The sequence below is a fragment of the Bison bison genome, unplaced genomic scaffold, assembly GCF_000754665.1.
Source record: "Bison bison bison isolate TAMUID 2011002044 unplaced genomic scaffold, Bison_UMD1.0 scf7180017864280, whole genome shotgun sequence".
In the NCBI taxonomy this organism is placed as follows: domain Eukaryota; kingdom Metazoa; phylum Chordata; class Mammalia; order Artiodactyla; family Bovidae; genus Bison; species Bison bison.
The window spans coordinates 5,263,518-5,287,818 of NW_011494852.1; the positions used below are offsets into that span (position 1 = coordinate 5,263,518).

At 41.9% G+C, this 24,301-nt stretch overlaps 1 protein-coding gene across 4 annotated transcripts; it reads right to left on the reverse strand.

Moving 5' to 3' along the window:
* ZNF793 (zinc finger protein 793) lies at positions 1-24,265 on the reverse strand. Of its 4 annotated transcripts, none has more exons than XM_010849133.1 (6): positions 24,165-24,265; positions 22,643-22,784; positions 16,895-16,940; positions 6,051-6,177; positions 4,703-4,798; positions 1-1,455 (listed from the first exon to the last, which is right to left on the reverse strand). In XM_010849133.1, the coding sequence occupies exons 3-6, from the start codon at positions 16,907-16,909 to the stop codon at positions 476-478; spliced, it is 1,218 nt and encodes a 405-aa protein (XP_010847435.1). In that variant the 5' UTR covers positions 16,910-16,940; positions 22,643-22,784; positions 24,165-24,265; the 3' UTR covers positions 1-475. The 4 variants fall into 4 exon arrangements, with proteins under 4 accessions (XP_010847435.1, XP_010847432.1, XP_010847433.1 ...); XM_010849130.1 differs by having other exon boundaries at positions 6,051-6,180; XM_010849131.1 differs by lacking the exon at positions 24,165-24,265 and adding an exon at positions 24,040-24,156 and having other exon boundaries at positions 6,051-6,180.
* Positions 24,266-24,301: the final 36 nt, after the last annotated feature.

Below are 24,301 nucleotides of genomic sequence, written 5' to 3' on the forward strand. Positions count from 1 at the left end.
GGAGTCTTGTGGGCTACAGTCCATGGAGTCACAAAGACGTGGACACAACTGAGCACGCACACGTGTATGTAAAGACACCAAAAGACAATGGTGATATTTAGAGTGAAAAAGTTTGGTGAATGGCATTCTAAACATGTGTTTGATATTGAACTTAAATTCACATTTATAATTCTAAAATATAAGTAGTGCTTATTATGTGGGTCACTATGAGACATATCATAATATACTTTTAATTTTCTTCACATATATTTTGTGTTCTGTAATCATTCCATTTAATATATTTTAAACTTTCATAAGCCAAAGTGATCATGTTTGTTTTAAATATAGAGTATTTTCTATAATCTTTTGTATAAAATTTTCTATCACAATTGGAACATGATTTGCCTTATGATGAAACACCTGGTCAAAATTCATTAAATATGAGATTTTTCCTACAGATGAATTCCTCCACATATAATGAAATAGGATATCTTGCTCAAGGCTTTCCTACTATTTTTAGGTCATTCCTATAAGCATTCTTCCTAGCATGAATTTTCTGATGTCTACTGAGGTTTGGCTTCTGATAGAATGCTTTGCCACATTCATTGCATCCATAGGGTTTTTCTCCTGTATGAGTTCTCCAATGTTTATTGAGGCATGACTTTTGACTGAAAGATTTTCCACATTCTCTACAACGATAGGGTCTTTCTCCTGTGTGTATTTTTTGATGTACATTGAGGTATGACTTCTCACCAAATGACTTCCCACATTCATTGCACACAAAGGGTCTCTCTCCTGTATGTGTCCTCTGATGTTCTCTGCGGTGTGACTTCTGGGTGAAGGCTTTTCCACAAAAAAAACATTCAAAGGGTCTAACACCAGTGTGTATCCTCTGGTGCTTAATAAGGGTTGACTTATGTGAAAAGGCTTTTCCACAGTCAGTACATCCATATGGCTTCTCCCCAGTGTGACTTCTTTGATGCCTAATGAATTCAGACTTGTAGCAGAAGGCTTTTCCACATTCAGTACAGACGTGGGGTTTCTCTGCGGGTGGAACCCTCTTACGTTTGTACACAAGAGAATTGGTTGTTGGGGGTTTATACATAAGTGCTGGGCTATGGCTGAAAGCTTTTTCACAGTGACTGCATTCCCAGAATTTTTCTTCATTTTGTCTTCTATCATGCTTTGTATGTTGTAACAGTTTTTCATATCCATAGCACTCATCTTGCTTTTTTGAGTAGTTTTTCTTAAAACCAGTTAAGTCTAAATTATTGTTCACACTCTTTCCACAAGAGTCCCAGTTACTGGAGTTTTGAATTGAAGGAAAAAGGTCAGTGCTCAGATGTGATATTTTCCCACACTTATTACATTCATGGCTTCTTTCCTTGGGGAACATTTTCCTGCTGATGAATGGACCTTGCCTCAAAAGCATGTCTTGCCGCCTTTTCCTGTGGACTTTAACTTGCCAAATGTTTTCTGGAGAAAGTATAGGAAAATTTTCCTTATTAATCTGTGATTATGATCTGGAATAAAACTATTTGGGAAATGCCCTAAAAATTTTAAGGGTGCACAGTATATGAACAGAGGGCATGGATCATAACTAAAGGCACGAATGCAGGGAAGTGTTGTATGAGAACAGAAGATTCAGAAACTGGCACAAATGGAATGGACCATGTCATAGAAGATAGGAATAATTTTAAAGAAGAGAGGATATTATACAGCAGTAGTTGGTAAACATGTTCTTAAAGAACCAGCGTAAGTATTTTAGGCTTTGTGGGCCATATGGTCTTGGTCACAATTACTTAACTTTTCCACTGTATGGCAAGAACACAGACAGTTTTTAAATATAAGGGTACACCTGTGTTCCAATAAAAACTTTATTCACAAAATTTGGTGGCTAACCTATAGGCTGAAGTTTGCTTATCCCTGTTACAGAAGAAAGAGGTTTAAATGTCATATAGCACCTTGTTACCAGTGCATGGTTCTCAAAGGTCAGCATCTGCCTCACTTGGGAACTGATATCGTGACAGATATGTGAAATCTTGGGCCCCACCCCTATACCTGAAGAATCAGATTCTGCATTTTAACAAATTGCCAATGCTTATATTATGATTTGACAAGCATTGATACAGCAGTCAGAGAGCTTATCATGTTGAGCTAGTTAGACATAATATAAATGGCCAGGGCTCTAAGATGAACTAGATAAAAGAAGGAATTAACCAAACTAACTGGAGTTTAAAGCAGGAATTCTTAAGTCGGTATACAGAAATCTGGGGAGCTGTGAACTTGGATAGGGGAAAAAATTACAGCTTTGTTTTCACTATTTCCTTTATTTTCACATTTCCTTTGATTATGAATGTGAACACCAAAACACACTAGTATTAGCTCCTGTAACTTTGTGAATAAGGTATTTTCATGTCACATTATAGCTGTCAAAGATTTCTCAAAATGTGTTTACAATCGTCTCTATTTTGAGGTCATGACAATTACTTGACCTGTTAGATCTCACTATTTAACATATTAATAAGGAAGTATATCTACTATTATCTACTAATATCATTAATATTTTGACATTGCATTTTCCAACTTTCAGTTAATTACTATATTTTAGTAATTTGTTTTTCATGTAATCCTAAGGATTTTTTTTTTACGTACATAAAAAAGGAATCTATTAGGCTTCACCAGAATGCTTAAGAGCTCTATGGCACAAAAATGATTAAGAATTCCTGACTTAAAGACATTCAGGCATGAGATAATTTGGGTTCAATTTTAGGAGAAGTCAGAGGAAAATGAAAAGTAGACAGGAAGATTTAAAGTCATTTTTCAAAGGAAAAGAAAACAGAACTAGCACATATGCATAGAACAGTTAGAGAGAAGACTCAAAATGAGTTCATGGTAGCAAAACACTGGAATGAGAAGTAAGCTGAGGTAGGTATATGTGTGCACTTGTGTGCATGTGGGGTGGAGGGGAGATAGCAAGTAGAGAAGAGGATGACTTCAGTTTTTGTCCCCCAAAAACAGGGATGAGTGGCTACAACTATGGAGATGATCCACAGACTGGTAAAATGGTGAGCAGAGGAGCCTAGGTGGACCAAGGGGGATAAAAGTTGGTGAAATGGCTAAGAGGCTAGTTGTGAGGATCTTATGGTTTCAGAATGGATGAACTCTTGAAGGGAGTTACACCATTGAGAAGAGAATCAAGTCTAGAAGACAGAAAAGGCTAGGTTGCAACCAGGGTATTAATATGAGAGGATATAGAGCACTTAGAAAGGAGGGCTGACTGGATAACTTTTTTACAATTATATAAAATTCTTGAAAGATGGGAAAGAAAAAGTTGATAGCCAGGTTACAATGGTTTCAGGAAGGTTGATGAGCAATTTCATGAAGCAAAATACACTTCAGAGGGCACCAGAGCGTGATGGTGAAGAATACTGGTTCTAGGGACTTCCCCAGCAGTCCAGTGGTTAAGACTGAGAGCTTCCACTGTAGTGGGTACAGGTTCAATCCCTGTCAGGGAACTAAGATCCTACGTGCCATGTGGCATGGCCAAAAAAAAAAAAAAGAATACTAGTTCTACAGCCTGACCACCTGAGTTCAAATCCTCATTTGATCCCTTACTTTGTTATATGTTCTTATACGAGTTTCTTAACTTTTCTGTGATGCTTCCTCATTTGTAAATGGGATAATAAAGGCTAGTAATAAACACCTCACAAGTGTTTTAAGGGTTGAATGAGTTGATATATGTAAAATTGAGAAAAGACCTGGCACAAAGTAAGCGCACGCTGAGTGTTGGCCGGGAATTCTAATGCTATTTCGGTCACTACTACAACCAGTGAAAGCTGGATAGTGGTAATCCTAAAGACATTATTTTGGGGAGAAGCATGAAAATGACTTGAATGTTTGAAGGTGTTATCTAATATTTAATTCAACTATGTGATTACAACACTAAGTATAAATGGCATAAAGTGATCTGGAAACAGATGGCACTGGCTCTTCATGCTAAACTCATGACTTCACTGAAGAAGCAGAAATCCAGAGGCATCCTAAAGAGTAGGCTACAAACACTCAGAGTACCAGGGATTATTGTTGAGAAATTTTATAGAGCTGATGGGAGAGGGGCAGTTATTCTGAATATTAAATAGAAGGGGTTAAGCCTGGTGGGCTACAGTCCACAGGGTCGCAAAGAGTCGGACACGACTGAGTGACTTCACTAAGACAGGCTAACCTCAGCCTTCTTCACTACCCAACTGTTCCTGGTCACTTCCTGGAATTCACTGCTTCTTCCTCTGTGACTTAAGGAAATTAAGGGACTCAGGGATAATTCAAGGGATTCAGAAAGGATGGGAAGTGAGACTGTAAGTATGGCAGGCAGGTCTGGGGCCTTTTACCCCAAAACTGTTAGAGTAGAGGTTAGAAAGGGAGCAGCAAGAACAGAAGACTCACAGAAGCTTATTTGCAAGAATCCCTGAGTATGAAAGAGAAATGTACTGATAACCTCAAGAGAGAAAGAGAGATCAAGGATTCTGGAGAAAGGGAGATGGAGCAAGCACATGGAGTGGGATGCATGGAGCTTGAGAGGTCACCAAGAAGACTAAATAAAGCTCTCAGAGAAATGTCTTCAGCTGCTTCAAAGCTCCAAGGCTTTGAAGAGCTGGATCCTGAACAAAATTCTAAAGCTGCCAGCCTCCCATAGCACGTCTTTTGCTGGATTGATCATACTTACCCCAACAGTGGCAGCCTAAGCATGCTGCCTCACAAATCCAAGGTGCTTCTTCCTGCTCCAGCCGGAGGATCACGTATGGTTTGGTGCCTTCATAACCTGTTCCAGAGAAATGATCCAGGCCTTGGGCTGAGCTCCATGATCTTCAGGGCCATTCAGTTAACATTAAAGGCTGCACAACAGACATTGTACTTGGGAGGAGACTATACACACACCTTGTCTGGAACTCAAAAGGAACTAGTCATCCAGGACCATTGAAACTCAAGCCACACTTGCTGAGGCAATACAGTATAAGGGTTAGGAATGCACACTGTGCAGGAGACTGCTGGCATTCAAATCCCGCTTTGGCTCTGCCATGTACTAGTTGGGTGACACTGGGCAAGTGACTTAACCTGTTTGCCTCAGTTCCCAAACGTGTAAAAGAGTGGTACTAACAGTACCTACCTTATAAAGCACTTATGAAGATTACACAAGTTAATATTTTTCAAGTGGCCAGGGACTTCCCTGGTGGTTCAGTGGTTAAGAATCCTCCCTGCAGTGCAGAGGACATGGGTTTGATCCCTGGTCAGAGAACTAAAATCTCATATGCTGCAGAGAAACTAAGTCTGCACATTGCAACTACTGAAGCTCAGGCACTCTGGAGCCATGCATCCCAACTACTGACCCCCTGCAGCACAACTAGAGAGTCCCACATGACACGATGGAGATCCCATATGCCACAACTAAGACCTGACACAGCCAAATCAATAAATATTAAAAGACATAATAAACAAAGTGGCTAAAAGTGTCTGGCACATAGAAAATATTTGGTACTTCAGTTACTTTTTGCTGCTGCTGCTGCTGCTAAGTCGCTTCAGTCGTGTCTGACTCTGTGCGACCCCACAGATGGCAGCCCACCAGGCTCCCCCGTCCCTGGGATTCTCCAGGCAAGAACACTGGAGTGGGTTTCCATTTCCTTCTCCAATGCATGAAAGTGAAAAGTGAAAGTGAAGTTGCTCAGTCGTGTCTGACTCTTAGCGACCCCATGGACTGCAGCCTACCAGGCTCCTCCGTCCATGGGATTTTCCAGGCAAGAGTACTGGAGTGGGGTGCCACTGCCTTCTCTGCAGTTACTTTTTAAAAAATATTAAATAATTTAATGTATTTATTTTAATGCACCAAGCCTTAGTTGCTGCATGTGGGATCTAGTTCCCTGACCAGGAAATGAACCTGGGCCCTCTGTACTGGGAGCTCGGAGTCTTAGCCATTGGACCACCAGGGAAGTCCCAGTACTTCAGTTACTTTTAGCAACTGAAAGAAGAAAGGTGGTCATTCAAGTGTGATATAGACTGTGCAGCAGAACTGTTCTTACCCACTGAGACGAGGTTGCTATAGGTCTCCAGCATCACATCCCGGTACAGGGCCCTCTGTGCAGGATTAAGCCCATGCCACTCCTCTTGCGTGAAGCCCACTACCACATCCTTGAATGACACAGGTCTCTGCTGAAGATGAAATGACACTGGGTCACATGGGGAAAATGCAGGCAGGAGTGGATGGTCCTGACTTTCTATAATGTTCGTAGGTTACAGCTTATTTTTTAATTACTTACTTAATTTTTTGGCTCTGCTGGGTCTTCCTTGTAGCATGTGGGCTTTCTCTAGTTGCAGCAAGCAGGAGCTGCTCTTTGATGCAGTGCTTGGGCTTCTCATTGTGGGGGCTTCTCTTGTTGTGGAGCATGGGCTCTAGGTAAGCAGGCTACAGTAGTTGTGGCACATGGGCTTAGTTGCCCCGAGGCATGTGGGATCTTCCCGAACCAGGGATCGAACCCATGTCCCCTGCATTGGCAGGTGGATTCTTATCCCCTGGACCACCAGGGAAGTCCCAGGTCAGAGCTTATTATGATCATTTATCTTTTTTACCTTTTCTATTCCTGGCTTTGGGCTCTATATGGTGGGATTGGAAGCCACTGTCATTTATACTTCGGGTCAACACATATTGACTGAAGACTATGTGTCTGACCCAGTCCTGGTCGCTGGGGACACAGTCATGGATGGCTCCTGACCTCAGGGAGCTCATAGCCTGGCTGGGACAGCAATATGTAAGGCCATCAGGGTGAGATGGTAAGGGATGTAACAGCAGGGTATCTGAGCTCTAGTATGCAGAGAAGTCAACTGTCCACTAAAATTATCAGGGTCTAGGACTTTCCTGGTGGTCCAGGGAAATGACTCTGAACTCCCAATGCACGGACTTGAGTTCAATCCCTGGTCAGGAAACTAGATCCCATATGCTGCAACTAGAGATCCCATGTGCTACAGTGAAGACAGAAGATTCCATGTGCTGCAACTAAGACCCAGTGCAACCAAATAAATAAATTTTAAAAAAAATTATCAGTGTAGTGAGGCTTCAGTGCTAAGGGATGTGTGTGCAGCTGAGTGTTCTCTGCAGAGATGGAGAAACTGTGTTCCTTGCAGAGGGAACAGCATAGGGTGAACAAAGGCATGGGGCAAACCGTGATGTGTAAAGGCAGCAACTTACTCAGTTACAGGGGAGAGTACACAGGCCTGTGAGTTATGAGATGGTGGACTGGAAGACAATAAGAAATCTATCAAGGAAGTGGTGTGTGTGGAAAGCACATTCTAGAAGGCATGTGAGTTTCCTGCATCCTGTGCCCAGTGGTATAATGCTAACTCTAAGCAGACTGTGAAAAGATGAGGACATACATTGTTTCCCTACAGTAATTACTAAACTCATAGTGCAAAGAGGTGTACTGAAGTAAACAAAGAGAATTCTAAGAAATATCCCATTAATCTACACAAATACACACAAGAGAAAAGAAACAGAGGAACAAAAGCAAATGGGACAAATAGAAAACCCAATACCAAAGATAGATATAAATCCAACCATACCAATAATTACATTTATATTAAACTATATTAAATTATTGGAGAAGTAAATGGCAACCCATTCCAGTATTCTTGCCTGGAGAATCCCATGGACAGAGGGGCCTGGTGGCCTACAGAGTCCGATATGACTTAGCAACTGAACAATAACATATTAAACTAGAAGGTTTATTTAATACATGATTAAATGCTCCAAAAACACAGAGACAGTTAGACTGGATAAAAAAAGGAATACTGCCTATAAGAGATACAGAACTCACAGATAGTTTGAAGGTGAATGGATGGAAACAGCAATGCGATGGGTGACCTGGAGGGAGGAGAAAGGAAAGACTGCACTAATGCAGATGGAAGATAATGCTCCTAAGCAGGATGGAAACAGTGAGACAGAGAAGGATCACTATGAGGAAGAGTTGAACCTACACCTTAACTGGTTGTGGGGGGTGAAGAAGGTCTAAGGTTGACACTCAGGTATCTCAAAGGCAACCGGGGGATGGTGGTGGCAAACTGGAGTTGACAAAAACATCAAAAGTGAAGAGGACACGCTGTGTTGGGGACACACAGGTGGAGACACTTGACAGGCACCAGGATGAATAGATGAGCCATGTCAAGATCAAGGTCAGGAACAGAGCTAAAGTTATAGGAGGTGCCAGCACAGACATGATAGCTTGCAGCGTGGGATCTCTCTGCAAGGAGACAGGATGAGCAGAGCACTCAGGCCAGAGCCCCAGGGCACACTAATGAGTAAGAGGCCAATGGCAGGAGAGTTCAGCTAGAGACCCAGAGAAGGAATATAGTTTGGGAAGGAGGCTTCACAGCCTGGCAAGCCTCAGATGATAATGTTCATGCAGTCAGTCCTCTGATTTAGGGCACAGAGAACAAATTCTTCAAAGAGCCCTGTGCCCTGGGACAGGACAGCTGCTGAGAGAGCTCCACAGGTGCTAACCTAAGAAGGCATCTGTTGTAATATTGTGATGTATTAAGAAATATATTTGGTCTTCTTGCCTGATTCTGGGCACAGAGCTTCTTAAACCCTTGTAACTTCCAGAGTAACAGGAGTCATAGGAAGGTCTTTTATTATTAGTAACAAGCCCATGTCAATCATAAAACAGTTTATACTAATGATGTAACTCTTTGAGGATGGGGGCTGGTTACCAGAGGAACCAACCAGGTATTAGTTGGTTGGGACCTACAGCCATATAGCCCCCAGCCTCTGAGGACAGGAAAGGGATTTGCGATTAAGCTAATCATCAAAGGCCAACAATGTAATTAAGTATGCCTATATAATGGAACTTCCATAAAAACCTTGGAGAGCTTCCAGTTTGATGAACATATCCAGTTTGGGGTGTGCACACCAAATTCTCTGGAGACAGAAGTTCCTGTGCTCAGGACCCTTCTGTATCTTGCCATACATACCCCTTTATCTGGCTGTTCTTTCATGTGTGTATTAGTCATTCAGTCGTGTCTGATTCTGCAACCCCATGGGCTGTAGGCGGCCAGGCTCCTCTGTCCGTGGAATTCTCTCCAGGCAAGAACACTGGAGTGGGTTACCATTCCCTTCTCCAGGGGATCTTCCTGACCCAGTGACTGAACCCAGGTCTCCTGCACTGCAGGCAGTTTCCTTACCATCTGAGCCACCAGGGAAGCCCAATGGCTGTTCCTTTATATCCTTTATAATATCCTTTAAAATAAATCTGTAATAATAAGTAAAGTGTTTCCCTGAGTTCTGTGAGTAATAGAAAATTATCAATGGGGAGGGACCCCAATTTATAGTTGGTTGTGAAACAGGAAGGAAGGGGGCAGGGCACAACTTTTAAAAGAATGACACAGTTATGGAGGCTATGACAAAAACTGGTCAGAACTGATGAGGTCCGAGATGGCGGAAGATTCAATTTCCAGTGGACCTTGAGTCTCATTATATGTTCAATGTAATACATTAGTATATGTTAAATGACATACCCACATGTGCCATGACAGTTACGAGGCCAACCATAAAAGGCCAGAAAGGTGAGTGGCAGCCCAATTTCTGAAAATCCCTACCCTTCCCCAAAATAGATGGAATAATCCTCCCACTCATTGTTCAGTCACTCAGTCATGTCTGACTCTTTGCAACCCCATGGACTGCAGCACTCCAGGCTTCCCTGTCCTTCACCATCACCCACAGTTTGCTCAAATTCATGTCCACTGAGTTCAGTGATGCCTTCCAACCATCTCGTCCTCTGTGATCACCTTCTCCTTCTGCCTTCAGTCTTTGTCAGCAGCAGGGTCTTTTCCAATGATTCGACTCTTTGCATCAGGTGGCCAAAGTATTGGAGTTTCAGCTTCAGCTTCAGTCCTTCCAATGAATGTTCAGGGTTGATTTCTTTCAGGACTGACTGGTTTGATCTTGCAGTCCAAGGGACTCTGAAGAGTCTTCTCCAGTACCACAGTTTGAAGGCATCAACTCTTCAGCACTCAGCCTTTCTTACTGTCCAGCTCTCACATCCATACATGACTACTGGAAAAACCATAGCTTTGACTATATGAACCTTTTTGGGCAAAGTAATGTCTCTGCTTGTGAATGCTATCTAGGTTTGTCATAACTTTTCTTCCAAGGAGCAAGCATCTTTTAATTTCATGGCTTCAGTCACCATCTGCAGTGAGTTTGGAGCCCAAGAAAATAAAGTCTGTCACTGTTTCCACTGTTTCCCCATCTATTTGCCGTGAAGTGATGGGACTAGATTCCGTGATCCTGGTTTTTTGAATGTTGAGCTTTAAGCCAGCTTTCTCACTCTCCTCTTTCACCTTCATCAAGAGGCTCTTTAATTCCTCTTCTATTTCTTCCATAAGGGTGGTATCATATGCATATCTGAGGTTATTGATATTCTCCTGGCAATTGTGATTCCAGCTTGTGCTTCATCCAACCTGGCACTTCGCATGATATACTCTGCATATAAGCAGGGTGACAATATACAGCCTTGACACACTTCTTTCCTAATTTGGAACCAGTGCATTGTTCCATGTCTGGTTCTAACTGTTGCTTCTTGACCTGCATACAGGTTTCGCAGGAGGCAGGTAAGGTGGTCTGGTATTCCTACCTCTTGAAGAATTTTCCAGTTTGTTGTGATCCACACAGTCAAAGGTTTTAGCATAGTCAATGAAGCAGAAGTAGATGTTTTTCTGGAATTCTCTTGCTTTTTTGATGATCCAGCGGAAGTTGGCAATTTGATCTGTGATTCTTCTGCCTTTTCTAAATCCAGCTTGTACATCTGGAAGTTCTCGGTTCATATACTGAAGCCTAGCTTAGAGAATATTGAGAATTACTTTGCTGGCATATGAAACAAGTGCAATTGTGTGGAAGTTTAAACATTCTTTGGCACTGCCTTTCTTTGGGATCGGAATGAAAACTGACCTTTTTCAGTCCTGTGCCCACTGCTGAGTTTTCCAAATTTGCTGGCATATTGAGTGCAGCATTTTAACAGCATCATCTTTTAGGATTTGAAATAGCTCCGCTGATACTGTATCACCCCCATTAGCTTTCTTCATAGTGATGTTTCCTAAGGCCTACTTGACTTCGGACTCCAGGATGTCTGGCTCTAGGTGAGTGATCACACCTTTGTAGTTATCTGGGTCATTAAAATCCTTTTTGTATAGTTATTCTGTGTATTCTTGCCTCCTCTTCTTAATGTCTTCTGCTTCTGTTAGGTCCATACCACTTCTGTCCTTTATTGTGCCCGTCTTTGCAGGACATGTTGCCTTGGTATCTCTAATTTTCTTGAAGAGATCTCTAGTCTTTCCCATTCTATTGTTTTCCTCTATTTCTTTGCATTGTTCACTTTAAAAGGCTTTCTTATCTCTCCTTGCTATTCTTTGGAACTCTGCATTCCCTCATTAGCCTATGAAATTACCTAGTCCATAAATACTAACCACCCCACATTCGGTGTCTCTTGCCTTCTGAGATGGCCCCTACTCTCTCTGTGGTGTGTGTTTCTGTCAGGGCCATTCTCACCTTAAGAGAGGGACCATATTCTATGGAATGTGTATCTTTGTAAATAAATCCACTTCTTACCTACCACTTTGTCTCTCACTGAATTCTTCCTGTGATGAGACATACAGAACCTGAGCTTCATTAAGTCCTGAGACCGGATACGTGATTTCAATGAAAAGACAATGGATTCAAGTCCCAGTCTGGATTTTGGCTGGGTTGAAGTCCCAGTCTGAGCTGTGTGGTTACAGTTGGTCAGAAGTTCAGATGATAACCTGGGATTTGCGATTGGCATCTGAAGTGGTAGTAGGGGGCAGTCTTGTGAGACAGAGCCCCTAACTTGTAAGGTCTGCACAGAATTGGAGAATTGTTTAGTTTGGGGGGAAAACCTCCTCTACTCTTGTGAGTAAATAAATTTTCCTTTAGTACTTTAGATATATCTTGAAGTGACCTAGAGAATTTAACCTTGCCCAAGGAAAGGTCTGACCTCAGTTCCCAGAAGTTAACCTCTAAGCCCCTGGAATGTCCTCCTAGATAAGAGTGTCTTGGTTTACCTGGGGCCTTGGGCTACACCAGATATTCTAACAACATGATTTCTGGGAGAAGCTCTGGCTCACAGGCATCAATTAGCTCAGCCTCCACTACCAGGTCATGTCTACATGACCAACCCCGAATACAGCTCTGGACACCAAGGCTTAGGTGAGCTTCCTGGTTGGCAATACTCTGTACCATCACACATGGTTGGGAGAATTTCTCACCGTTCATACTCACTGGGAGAGGACACATGGAAGTTCAGTGTGTGGAACTCTCCTGGACTCTGCCCCAAGCACCTCTTTTCTTGGCTGATTTTAATCTTTGTACATCTGCTGTAATGAATCCTAACTGTGAATACATCATTCTGTGGGTCTTTCTAGCAAATTATCAAAACTGAGGGTGGTGTTGGAAACCTCCAAACTTACAAATGCTGCCAGAATGAGGGTGGTTTGGGGACTTCCCTGGTCGTCCAGTGGTTAAGAACTGCCTGCCAATGCAGGGTATAAGGGTTTGAGCCCTGGTCTGGGAAGATCCTACATACTGCAGTGCAACTAAACCTGTGTGCCGTAACTGCTGAAGCTTGCGTGCCCTAGAGTCTGTGCTCTGCAACAAGAGAAGTGACTATGGTGAGAAACCTGTGCTCCGAAACAACAGAGTAGCCCCTGCTCTCTATAACTAGAGAAAGCCCGTGCACAGCAATGATGACCCAGCAGAGCCAAAAATTAATTAATTTTTTAAAAAAGAAGCAAAGGTGGTTTTGTGGACTGCTGTCTAACTTTACAGTCATTGACAGACATGAGAGGCAATAGGGCAGATCAGCTAAAAGCATGGACTTTGGGGCTGGACTTAATTGAGTTCAAATACAGGCTACACCACTAAATGCATGACCCTGGGAAAGCTATTTAACGTCTCTGCCTCAGCTTTCTCATCTGTTGAATGGAGACAATAATAATGTGTGTCTCTCAGTTATTATAGTATGAGGTTTAAATGAGTTAATATATGTCAAGCCTTTAGACTGTGCCTGGAATAAGACAGTGCCACTTAAAGGTACCTATGTTACTTAATGAGAAAAAAGATTGTAAGTCAATATTTAAAAAATCTGTTAAGAAAGGGAAAACAATTCTAAAGGACAGAAAAAGGGAGGGTGTTAATGGGGTGGAGAGCCCTAGCACACTACACAGTGGCAGTGGCACCGGCCCGCCACCTCTGGGAGTGGCCAGAGGAAAGAAGCATTGAGAGGGCCCTGCAGAGACAGAGGGGCTGAGAGCAGCCACTCTCCACTCCCAGGAGACTGCAGGTCTCCTTGATGAATGCTAGTGTGGCACTTGAGGAGTGGCCCATATAAGCAGATGTGAAGACAGGACCAAAACCAGGATGGAGGCAATGGAAGCTGGCACCTGGGACCCTAAGACTCACACAAAGGCCGTGGAACAGAGAAGGTGCCAACTAGACACCCTCACTGATGCCAGAACAGCATACTGTGGTAGCCGGTGAGCAGCAATCAGGCTTCATCTTAGAGCACAGGGCGTAGCTCTGGGTGACAGGCTCTGGGTCGGTATTCCCCAAACAGAGCTAACTGGAATGGGATGAGATAGGATGGAGTAGAGTGGAGTGGGATGGGATGGGATGAAACAGAATGGGGGGGATAGAACAGAAGAGAAAAAAGTAGAAGAGACATAATTTTGCACCTAAAGGGCCATGCCATTTTCACCAAACAGGGATGAAAAGGATGGATGAAACACTGAGGCTGTAAAATCAGCAAGACTTTGGTCTCCTGCATTGGCAGGTGGGTTATTTACCACTCACCCACCTGGGTAGCCCTAAAATCAGGAAGACTTGGTGACTGAGTGTGAGAGATGGAAGGTGGGGAGACGTCAAGGGTAAGTCTCAGGGTCTGGGCTTGCCTGGGGGTTTGGGTTGGTATTATCTCCTGAGATGAGAAACAGGGAAGAAGAGACAGAAAAAATTCAACTTTGCATACATTAAACTGAAGGCAGCCAAAGGAACAGATGTTAGACAAAGGGGTCTAAAGTTCTTGGAGGAGGCCTGGGCTTAGATATGGAGGAGGGAGCCACGTGCAGACTCACCAGCACCCATCTTAAGAGTGGATGAAACCAGGACTTCCCTGGCGGTCCAGCAGTTAGGACTCTGAGCTTTCACTGCTGAAGGCAGTGATCTCTTCAATCTCTGGTTAGGGAACTAAGATTATGTAAGCAGCCAAAAAAAAAGAAAAAGACTGGCACCCCAGAGAAGGTTCAAACCCACAGGAACATCAGTGTCTAAGACATAAGAAGATGGAAAGAGAAACCCCAGAAGATGTAGGGAAGCTGTGGGGAAGCACTATCCCTGGCATGAAGGAAGGAGGCCTAAACTTAGTAATAATAATCAAACACATAATAAGGACAAATGTCTATTTCAAGCGCTTTACACATATTAGTTCATTTAATTCTACTCTCTGAAGTAAGTGCCATTATTCCCATATTAAAGAAAACTGGGGCAGAGAGGTTCAGGGACTTGCCAAAGTTGTACAGATGGTAAGGATGGGGGTTCAAACTCAGCAATTCAGCTCCAGGTTCTGTGCTCCTACCCAGTATATGGTGCTGCCTTTCAGACACAAGGAGGGGGCAAAAGGTACAGTCTTAATTCAGTAGAATAATCAAACAGCATCTTCTAACTTTAGCCTCAGCAAGGTCACCTGGGACCTTGGCCAGAAAAGTTTCAGTTAAGTGGGAAGAGAGAATTTTGGACTCAAGGAAGAATGAGAAGCAGGAGTGGACACATTAAGAGCAGGGAAGTCAATTCAGAAGATGAAGGAGATCAGGAGAGAAAGGAAAGGACTTTTTGGATTGTAAGCAGTAATGGTTTCTAGGGTTGAAGTTACTGACAATGGTTGTAGGGACAAGGAAAAAAACCTAGGAAAGCAGGCAGGCATGGATAGGTTTCCAGAAAGAGGTGTTCTTGCTTGAGAAAGGACTCCGAAAGGTGGGAATGCAGGAACTCAGGGGCTGAGAAGGAGACCTTCACCATCTCCTTTACCATTAAAAGTCAGTGAGGAAGGCGGGGGAACTGGTGACATCTCACACTGAGTCTTGCCGGGGATAAGATGTTCAACTGTTTGCTGCAAAACTAGCAGAGACACTTAGAGAGGAATGACAGTAATTCAAATAATGAGCAGTTCATCATTTCCTCAATGTAGATACCTTGGATCAAAATCAAAACTTCTATAAAACTTGGAGGAATCTTCCTGCCCCCTCACCAGCCCCACCAAAAGAAATATTTGTATTTTTCCTTTCTTATAACTGAAATTGAGCATTTTCCTGTCATTACATGTGGGCCACAAAGCACAGAGGAGTTCAAACTTCCTGCAACTTTGATAGAAAACATTGTTACATCATTGGGAGGCTAAGACATGATGGTTTTGGCCACCTGGAGAACTGAGTTTTGTTGTGGTGCTAACACTCAACTCCAAGGGAAGAGTTGAACCACTGTTGAAAACATGCTTCTGTATTTGTCAGTGATTGTTAAAAATTCTGTTCTCTCTCTCAGTGCTTCTCACACTTTCAAGCACAAATGGATCATCCAGAGCTTGTTAAACAAAGATTCTCAGGCCCCACCCACAGTTAACCTGATCCAGAAGGTCTGGGTGGGGTTTGCCACTCTGGATGTTAAGAAGCTTCCAGCAGGTGCCTATGTCCTGGGACCACACCAATAGCAGCAGTGCTGCCCTAAGAAGGTCGCTCTTAAAAACAAGTGCCCCGAAAAGCTAGTTTTCTCCTGGAAATAACAATATGCTTCTTCTTTTTGGCCAATGGAAATCATGGGCCATGTCTGCCTGTTTGCTGGCTACCAGGAAGTCTACTGACTCTCGTTGGACTCGCTCCCTTGTAAATCTGTATTCCAACAAAGGATGTTTCCTGCATCATTGCTTGAAATATCAAACCTGGACACTACCCAAATGTCCATAATATGGAGGATGGGTTAAATATTCCATGCATATGATGGAGCATTATGTACACTGTTTTTTTTTTTTTTTAAAGCATGGTTCTAGGTATAATGGTAAAATGTCTAGGATAGTTGAATTGGGCAAAAAGGGGAGAGCAGTATGTGCAGTAAGTATCTGGCCATTAGGTCATTATGTGGAGAGAGAGATTGTGGTGTTCCACCCAAATCTCCCTGCAGTACTGAGGTACTTCTCCCAGCTGCTAGGAAACAGCTGGCTATTGCAGGTGTGAAACCTATTGGGAATTTCCTTTGGCCAAAGGGAGCTACTCTAACCAATATTATGTCCCCTCCTGGGGCAGCCTAAACCAATGACTGGTTGATTTCAGAATACAAAGGCTTCCTTGCCTCCACTCAGGACAACACTGAGGACTATCCCTGGTGGCTCAATGGTAAAGAACCCTCCTGCCAAGCAGGAGACACGGGTTCAATCCCTAGATCGGGAAGATCCCCTGGAGAAGGAAATTACAACTCACTCCAGTATTCTTGCTTGGGAAATCCCATGGACAGAGGAGCTCGGTGGGCTACAGCCCATGGGGTGGCAAGAGTCAGACACAACTGAGCAACAAAACAACAACAACAACTACCAGCTCTAGAGCATCTTATAAGATCAGCTGATGCCTCTGTTCAACAACTCCCTCTGCCCACCTGGCCTCATTCACTGACTTACAAGAGCCTTCCTAGTAAACCTCCTGTGTGCAAATTTTCATCCCCAAGTGTTTTCCTGAGAACCCAACCTATGACAAAGCATACGTGGTTGAAATGCATATATTTTCCAGTTTTCCCAGGAAGGGAAAGTAGGCTCATTAATGTCGCACTTACCTGGTACTCGATCATTTTCTGTTGTTCTTGGGAAAAGATCTGCAGCCTGTGAAGATGGGGGTGGGGAGGAGAATGGAGAAAGAGAACAGAGCTGTGAGGGACAAGGCTTGTTTCAGAACTTGCAAATTCCCTATATAAATCTTGGACAAAAACCTATGCTTTACATCATTGTGGTAGAGGGAAAAAAGGGTGCCATTCAACTTAGAATGTGGATACATACAACAGACTTTCTAGGAAACAAAAGTTGCTACCAAGTAAGAACTGAAAGGGATTAAAAAACAAACTCCTTAAAATTTAAACACCTGGCCCCAAGTATATTCTGGAAAAGGGGCTTCTATACCTGTTATGAAAATATTACAAAAGGAACTCAAAGCAAAGTAAAATAACTGTGCAACATTAATAAAACTAATGGTTACTTAAACGGTGGTGCAAACAATTACTGAAAGGTTAAACTTTGTTATTCATCCAGCAGATTATTAAGGGCTGTCATTAAAAACAAACAAAAAATTTTTTTTCCCACCATTCTGTGTGGCTTGCAAGATCTTAGTTCTCTGACCAGGGATTGAACCCAGGCAATGAAAGTACCAAGTCCTAACCACTGGACTGCAAGAAATTCCCTAAAAAATCATTTTTAACAGATGAGAGCAAACAATTGTTACTTTTAATTAAGATGTTTAATTAAAGAAATAACTATAAGGCTTAAATCATTTAAAAAAAAAGTAAACCATAGTTTAAGAGTATAAGTAAATTCTTTGAATGTCTAATGTCCGAACTATATTAAAATTATCAATAGGATAATTCACAATTTTTAAATTTTTTAAAAAAGTTATTTATTTATTTTGGTGCTTCACGCAGCATGTGAGATCTTAGTTCCCAGACCAGGGATCAAACCTATGCCCTGTGCAGTGGAAGCAAGGAGTCAACCACTAAATCACTAGGAAAGTCCCAGTTTCCTCTTGACTTGATAAGGTTTGCTAGTGGTTTAATCTATATTACTGATTTTTTTTAAAAAAAATCAGATTTGTCAGTTATCCCTTTTTTCTTTTTTAACTGATTAATTTCTCCTTTTGTATCTACTGATGTCTTCCATTTTTCATGTGTATTTTCTAATTTCTTGGACTAAATACTTAATCAAGACAGAAAATTAAACCACAGAAAACTACCCACAGTTTGGCAAAACTCAACTGAAGAAACTATCCCACATAATCTCATCTGACCTTTTCCACCTTGATTTTTTAAAAAATACAATATGATTTATATAATTTACTGTCACAGAATCAACAAAACCACAACTTAGCTTTCACAACACGTATGGACCATTTCCTCAGGTTTTGACAGTTCTGCTACATTTCTGACAGTCCATTTCTTTTCCTTCTCTTACTCCCAAATCCCTCTCTATGACAGCGCTTTAGAAATCTATCTGACCAAAGTGGGACCCTAGAGGTTTCCTGTCTATGTGGTCATTTGTCACATGATCTGACAACTCTTTCTCTGTAAACTGGTCAATCTCTCAAGATGTTTTCTTTGAGATTTAGAAGATCTGAGCTCTGGCTCATGATCTAACTCAACATTTAAAACAGATTGTAAGTTTCCAATGTGTAGCTTCTCTTTTTTTGTTTTTAAATATTTATTTATTTGTTTGGCTGCATCAGGTCTAAGTTGTGGCATGTGGGATCTCGATAGCTGTGGCGCCTGGGCTTAGTTGCCCTGAGGCACGTGGGATCTTAGTTTCCCGAGTAGGGATTGAACTTGCATCCCCTGCATTGCAAGATGGATTCTTAACCACTGGACCATCCGGGAAGTCCCATAGCTTCTGTTTTATATATAACTATGACACACTATTTTATTTATACCAATAAATACATGGGGAATAAAGGAAAGCTCTGACTCATCAATGTAGAAGGAAGGAACTAATCAATATAGAAGCAACTAGAAAAATCATCATTTGGCAACCATAATAGTGGTAACTGATTCAGGCAAGAGTCATTAAAATAATACTAACACTAGTGAATGAGGGACTTTCCCTGTGGTCCAGTGGCTAAGGCTCCTCGTTCCCAATGCAGGGGGCCCAGGTTCGATCTCTGGTCAGAGAACTAAAAACTGAAAGATCCTGTGTGCCACAAGGTAGATCAAAGATCCTTCATGCTGCACTGAACCTGGTACAGCCAAATAAATAAATATTTTTAAAAAATACTAGCACTAGTAAATGAAAGTTTGAAGTTATTTACATGGTCTCAAAAAATGCCCCCATAAGATACTTACTAACATAACTTTATAGCGGACAACCCTGGTGCATATAATCTTAACCAAATGATCAAGGTGAACATTACCACCAATATGACAAACCAACATCAGGCATCTCCTGATACGGGACACTGAGAACACACCACTGCTCCAGTAGCAATCATGAATGTACATGACTCTAGACATGAGGAAAATCAGAAAAATTCAATTGATGGGCATCTTATAAAAATAACTGGCTTGTACTCCTCAAAACATCAAGGTCAAAAGAGGCAAAAAATGACTGAGAAAATATTCCAAATTAAAGGAGTCTAAAGAGATATGACCAGAGAAGGCAATGGCACCCCACTCCAGTACTCTTGCCTGGAAAATCCCATGGATGAAGGAGCCTAGTAGGCTGCAATCCATGGGGTCACTAAGAGTCAGACACGACTGAGCGACTTCACTTTCACTTTTCACTTTCATGCATTGGAGAAGGAAATGGCAACCCACTCCAGTGTTCTTGCCTGGAGAATCCCAGGGACGGGGGAGCCTGGTAGGCTGCCGTCTATGGGGTCACACAGAGTCGGACGTGACTGAAGTGACTTAGCAGCAGCAGCAAAGAGATATGACAACTAAATGCAACATGTATACCTGGATTATATACCTGGACCAGAAAAAAAAATGTTATAAAGGACAGTATTGGACAATTAAAGAAATCTAAATAATGTCTATGGATGAGACTGCTGTAAACAAAGAATGTTGTTCACCATTTCAGTTCTACAAATATTAAGTCACTAGCCACTGCCAGTGCCTACCAACAATATGCCCGAGGGAAAAAACAGGAGGCACTCTGTGCTTTGGATGAAGGGCACCTAGATAGCTAACATGCATATCTAAGAAGAATTTCAAGGACCCCAGATTGCTCCATCTTCTAAACACAGAAAAGCACTAAAATTATGAGATGTCTCTTCTTTGTGATTAGCAGTCATCTTTTCATGCTTGACTACATGTATTTCCCAGTCCTCCCTCCCCAAATCATATTTATATATATATATATATATTGGCTTCTCCTCTACCTCTTCAGAGCAATTCCTCAGAGCCATCTGAGAGGCTGTCTCCTGGGCTATAGTGCTTGGCTATAGTGCTTAGCTATAGTGCTTATAGGTAAGACTGAATAAAACTCAATTCACAGTTTTAATGTTGTGCGTTTTTTTTTTTTTTCTTCACTTCATACTACTATAATAAAAATAATAATAATGCTGCTTCAATGTTAACTTTCCTGCTCTTGATAATTATCTTGTGATCATAGAATAAAATGTTCTTGTACTCAGGAAATTTACATTAGGGGTAAAGGGACATCATGTCAACAACTTATTATCAAATGGCAGGCAGGCAACCTCATGGAGGTTCTTTTTTTTTTGACCATGCCCCATGGCTTGTGGGACCTTAGTTACCCAAGCAGGGATCCAACCCAGGCCACAGCAGCGAAAGTGCCAAGTCCTAACCACTGGACCACCAGGGAATTCCCTGGAAGTTCTTAGCCTTATTCAGGTCACTGCAGCCAATGGTTAGTCTCCAAAGGCTAAGAGATTTTGACCAGGGGCTCTTAGGTCCCCCTCCAAATTACCTACAAAGAAGAACCAGCCTTAACCTGTTAACTTCATTAACAGGATTCTGACTCCAAATCTACTCCGAACCAGAGGATCCACTTGAATGTTCATGTGTTTGGATCCCAAAGGGAATAACAGAAAACAAGCAATCTCAAATGGCCAAGTAGGGCAATAGAATAAAATTTTGTCCTGGTGTGTCTGGTTTCAGAATTTCAAGACAAAACTTCCACATTGTATGAATGTTTTGGCTTCAAATAATTTCCATGATTCCATTTAACTCAAGTTCAAAAACAGGTAAAACTAATCCATTGAATTAGACCCACGGTGGCAGTGGGTACTGACTGATAAGGAAGGCTTCAGGGTGCTAGAAATGATGGATATCTTTCCAGATTTTTTTTTTTTTTTGGCTGTGTTTTGGGGCATGCAGGTGTCTTAATTCCCCAACCAGGGTTTGAACCCAGGCCCTCTACAGTGGAAGCGTGGAGTCTTAACCACTGGACTACGAGGGAAGTCCCTGAAGTGATGCATATCTTGGTCTAGGTTGTGTTTACACAGTTCTCTGAAATGTAAAAATTCACTGAGCTGTAGCTTCAACATAAGAATACTTGACTGTCTGTGTGTTATGCCTGGAAATAATCTGGAAAAAATGTTTGTTGCCTAAATAAAATGAAACAATCTGGATTCAAACTTAAAAAAAAATTTTCACATGAGTCACTTACTGCCACCCCATCAGGTATGAATATTCCTTTTAATTAGAGTTCAAAGACAGACAAAATTAATCTGTTATGTAAGAACTGGAAAATGGTTCCCCATGGTAGGGTAGTAATGGGGAACGGGTATCATAGAGTTTTCAGGGTGTTATAACGTTCTGTTTTCTGATCTGAGCACATTACCCAGAGGTTGTTCCCTTTGTGACAATTCATTGAGCTGAATGTATATTATTATATGTATCTTATATTTCAATTTAAAAAATTATGTTAAAATCTTAAAAAAAGTATTTGCTCCCAAACCTGGCACTAGGCATAGTATAGGTGAAGGAAAAGAGCAACAAGAAAAAGAAAATGTCCCAACTCCTTACCCATACACATGCGTGCTGACTCACAGAAACTACCTGTTTTGGATTCTGTGCATGTAAAAAGCAGGGGCTATCTGCTCTAAAAATGAAAGCTTGATACTGATGGCTTCTGAAAGATGTTACCTGCCTTATCTCTTAACTTCCTTTGTTGCTTAAGATGATATACTCATGTTTTGTCTAAAGACTATAGAAGGATTGATTGTAACATTTATAAAAACAAATACTGTTTCAGCATTTCACCCTTTTATCAAGCTAATGGTTAAAATCTTATTTCCATTACATCTGTGATTTTGTCTCAGTCCATCTTATTCACCATTAGCTTGATTTTAAGTTCAGTGAAGAACAGTTTCTACAAGTAGCTTTAACTTTTGTCTTTGTGATTGGTTGTTATTGTGGTTTCCTGTTTACTGAATTGTTCTACCAGGATTTTATAAGGCACTGATTCATGGAAGTCAAATGTGCCATGCCTAAAAAAAACCCACAGAACAAGGCAAAAACATTCTTAGAACACAATAACTTCCAGGTCCAGTTTCTTTTCCCTCCATAATTCATATTTTCCCCAGCCTTATAAAAATATAATAGGCAGATAATATTGTGTAAGTTTAAGATGTACAATGCCCTGATCTAATACATGTATACATTGCAAAATGATTACCACAGTAGGATTAGTTAACATCTTCATAATTACCTCACATAATTACCTTTCTTTTCCTTTCTTTCTTTTTTTTTTGGTGTGGTAAGAACATTATTTTTAAATTAATCCCAGATTAAAATAATTTCCAAATTTTCTCAAGGTTTGCTCCTTCCACAAAATGTTTTACATTAGACTTAGGTACTTACTCAGTGAATTCTTTGTTTTCTAACCACAGGCAAAGTTACATCCATCCTAGCTGCCATGGAGTCAGAATAGATTTTTAGAAACCAGGTTCACTCTTAAGATGCTGTCACAGATGGACATCTCATTAGATTTTCTAGAAAGAACCTTAAAGGAAATATTAGGAGAAATATGCATTAAATCCTTGGCAAAAGCAACAGAAGCCACATCTTAAATAACACATTACTTTAGATCCTTTTAGAGTACTTTCATTTATGTAGGGAACAAAAAAAAGGGGGGGGGAAGGAAGTTTATTTTTGTTTTTCTTTTTTGCTTGTTTGTTTGGCTGCTCTGATTGGCTTGCAGGATCTTAGTTCCCCAAACAGGGATTGAAACTGGGACCTCAGCAATGAACTTGGGGAGTCCAAACCACTGAAAGGCCAGGGAATTCTTGGAGAGGGGAGGTTTCAAAAATAGTTTGAGGTGGGCTTTAGCCTTCACAACTTAATGGAACTGGCTGGTAATCAGTTGGGGAATGTCACTGTGCGAGGTGCAGCCTCAACTCCTTGCCTCTCCCATTCCCAACTTCTGCATTTGGCAAGCCCCAGCATCAACCGGCAGTAAGCCTCTTAATCACAGACGTAGCCGGTGTCTCCAATCTCTGTGGCCTTTGTGGTCACAGATACCCCAGAATGTCCAAATATGACTGTCAAAGACCACTAGTCAGTGACTACAAAACTCACTGATCCACTCCGATTGCGCAACAGTGAATTAGGCAGATCTCTGATGGCAAACCCACACTGATCTCCAGTGATATCCCAATGACTGGGAACCAATCACTGACTCTCACTGTCCCACCTCCCCCGACAATTACTGACAGTCCCAAATCACTAATCCCCTCCTCCACTGATCCCGCTATTCCCTATACTCTGATCTACACTAGTCGGGTCACTGATATCTTCAGATTCCTCTCCAGCGATGATCTAAAGGGAGTCTCCATCACTGATTGCCTAAAGCGTTTCTCCAAACATTGATCCTCACTGACCACCCTCAGTGAGGATGAACCTCGAAGTTTCCACAATCACCAGCTTCAGGTACCCAAACAGAACTTAGAACCTCCAGTCACTGACCCCTCAGGCTTCTGATCACTGAGTCCTAACGCCGATCAAATCAGCGTCTTCAAAGAAACTCATTTGTCCTCAAGACACTTGAAGATCACTACAAACTGACTTCCACGCATTCTATCAGTCAAGAACGCTAGTTTATTGATTTCTACATACTCCCAATTCATCTTCTTCACAGACACTAACGCTGATTCCCATAAACCCGCCACCACAGACTCTCTCCCAAGAGGCTCAGACGCCCAATCACTTAACCCTTCAGTCCCCTCAGTCTCTGACCCTTACGGGTATCCATGACTGACCCAGTCGGGCCACCGTAGTCGTCTGATCGCCATCCTACACACGTCTTGAATTTTGACTATTTCTCACATTGATCTTTCCCATTTTCCCCGCATCCGCGCCCATAACCTGAAATTGACTGCCGTACCACGCTGCCTCTCCACGGTATGAGCTCTTCCCAAAACGAGTGGCCGTGCGCAGACTCAGTCGCATCTTTGAGGCTGGCTGCCGCCGCCTGGCATCTTTCCAGAGAACAGGATTCTGGGTTTCTGAATGTCAATGGCA

Bases quoted from the DNA above. Each gene is read 5' to 3' on its own strand.
- ZNF793 (XM_010849130.1), bottom strand. The intron at 4,799-6,050 runs GTAAGAACAGTT...TCTCTGGAACAG, and splicing joins TAGCAACCTCGTCTCAGTGG to GTTATGAAGGCACCAAACCA. The intron at 1,456-4,702 runs GTAAGTATGATC...TACTTTCTCCAG, and splicing joins CTTAGGCTGCCACTGTTGGG to AAAACATTTGGCAAGTTAAA.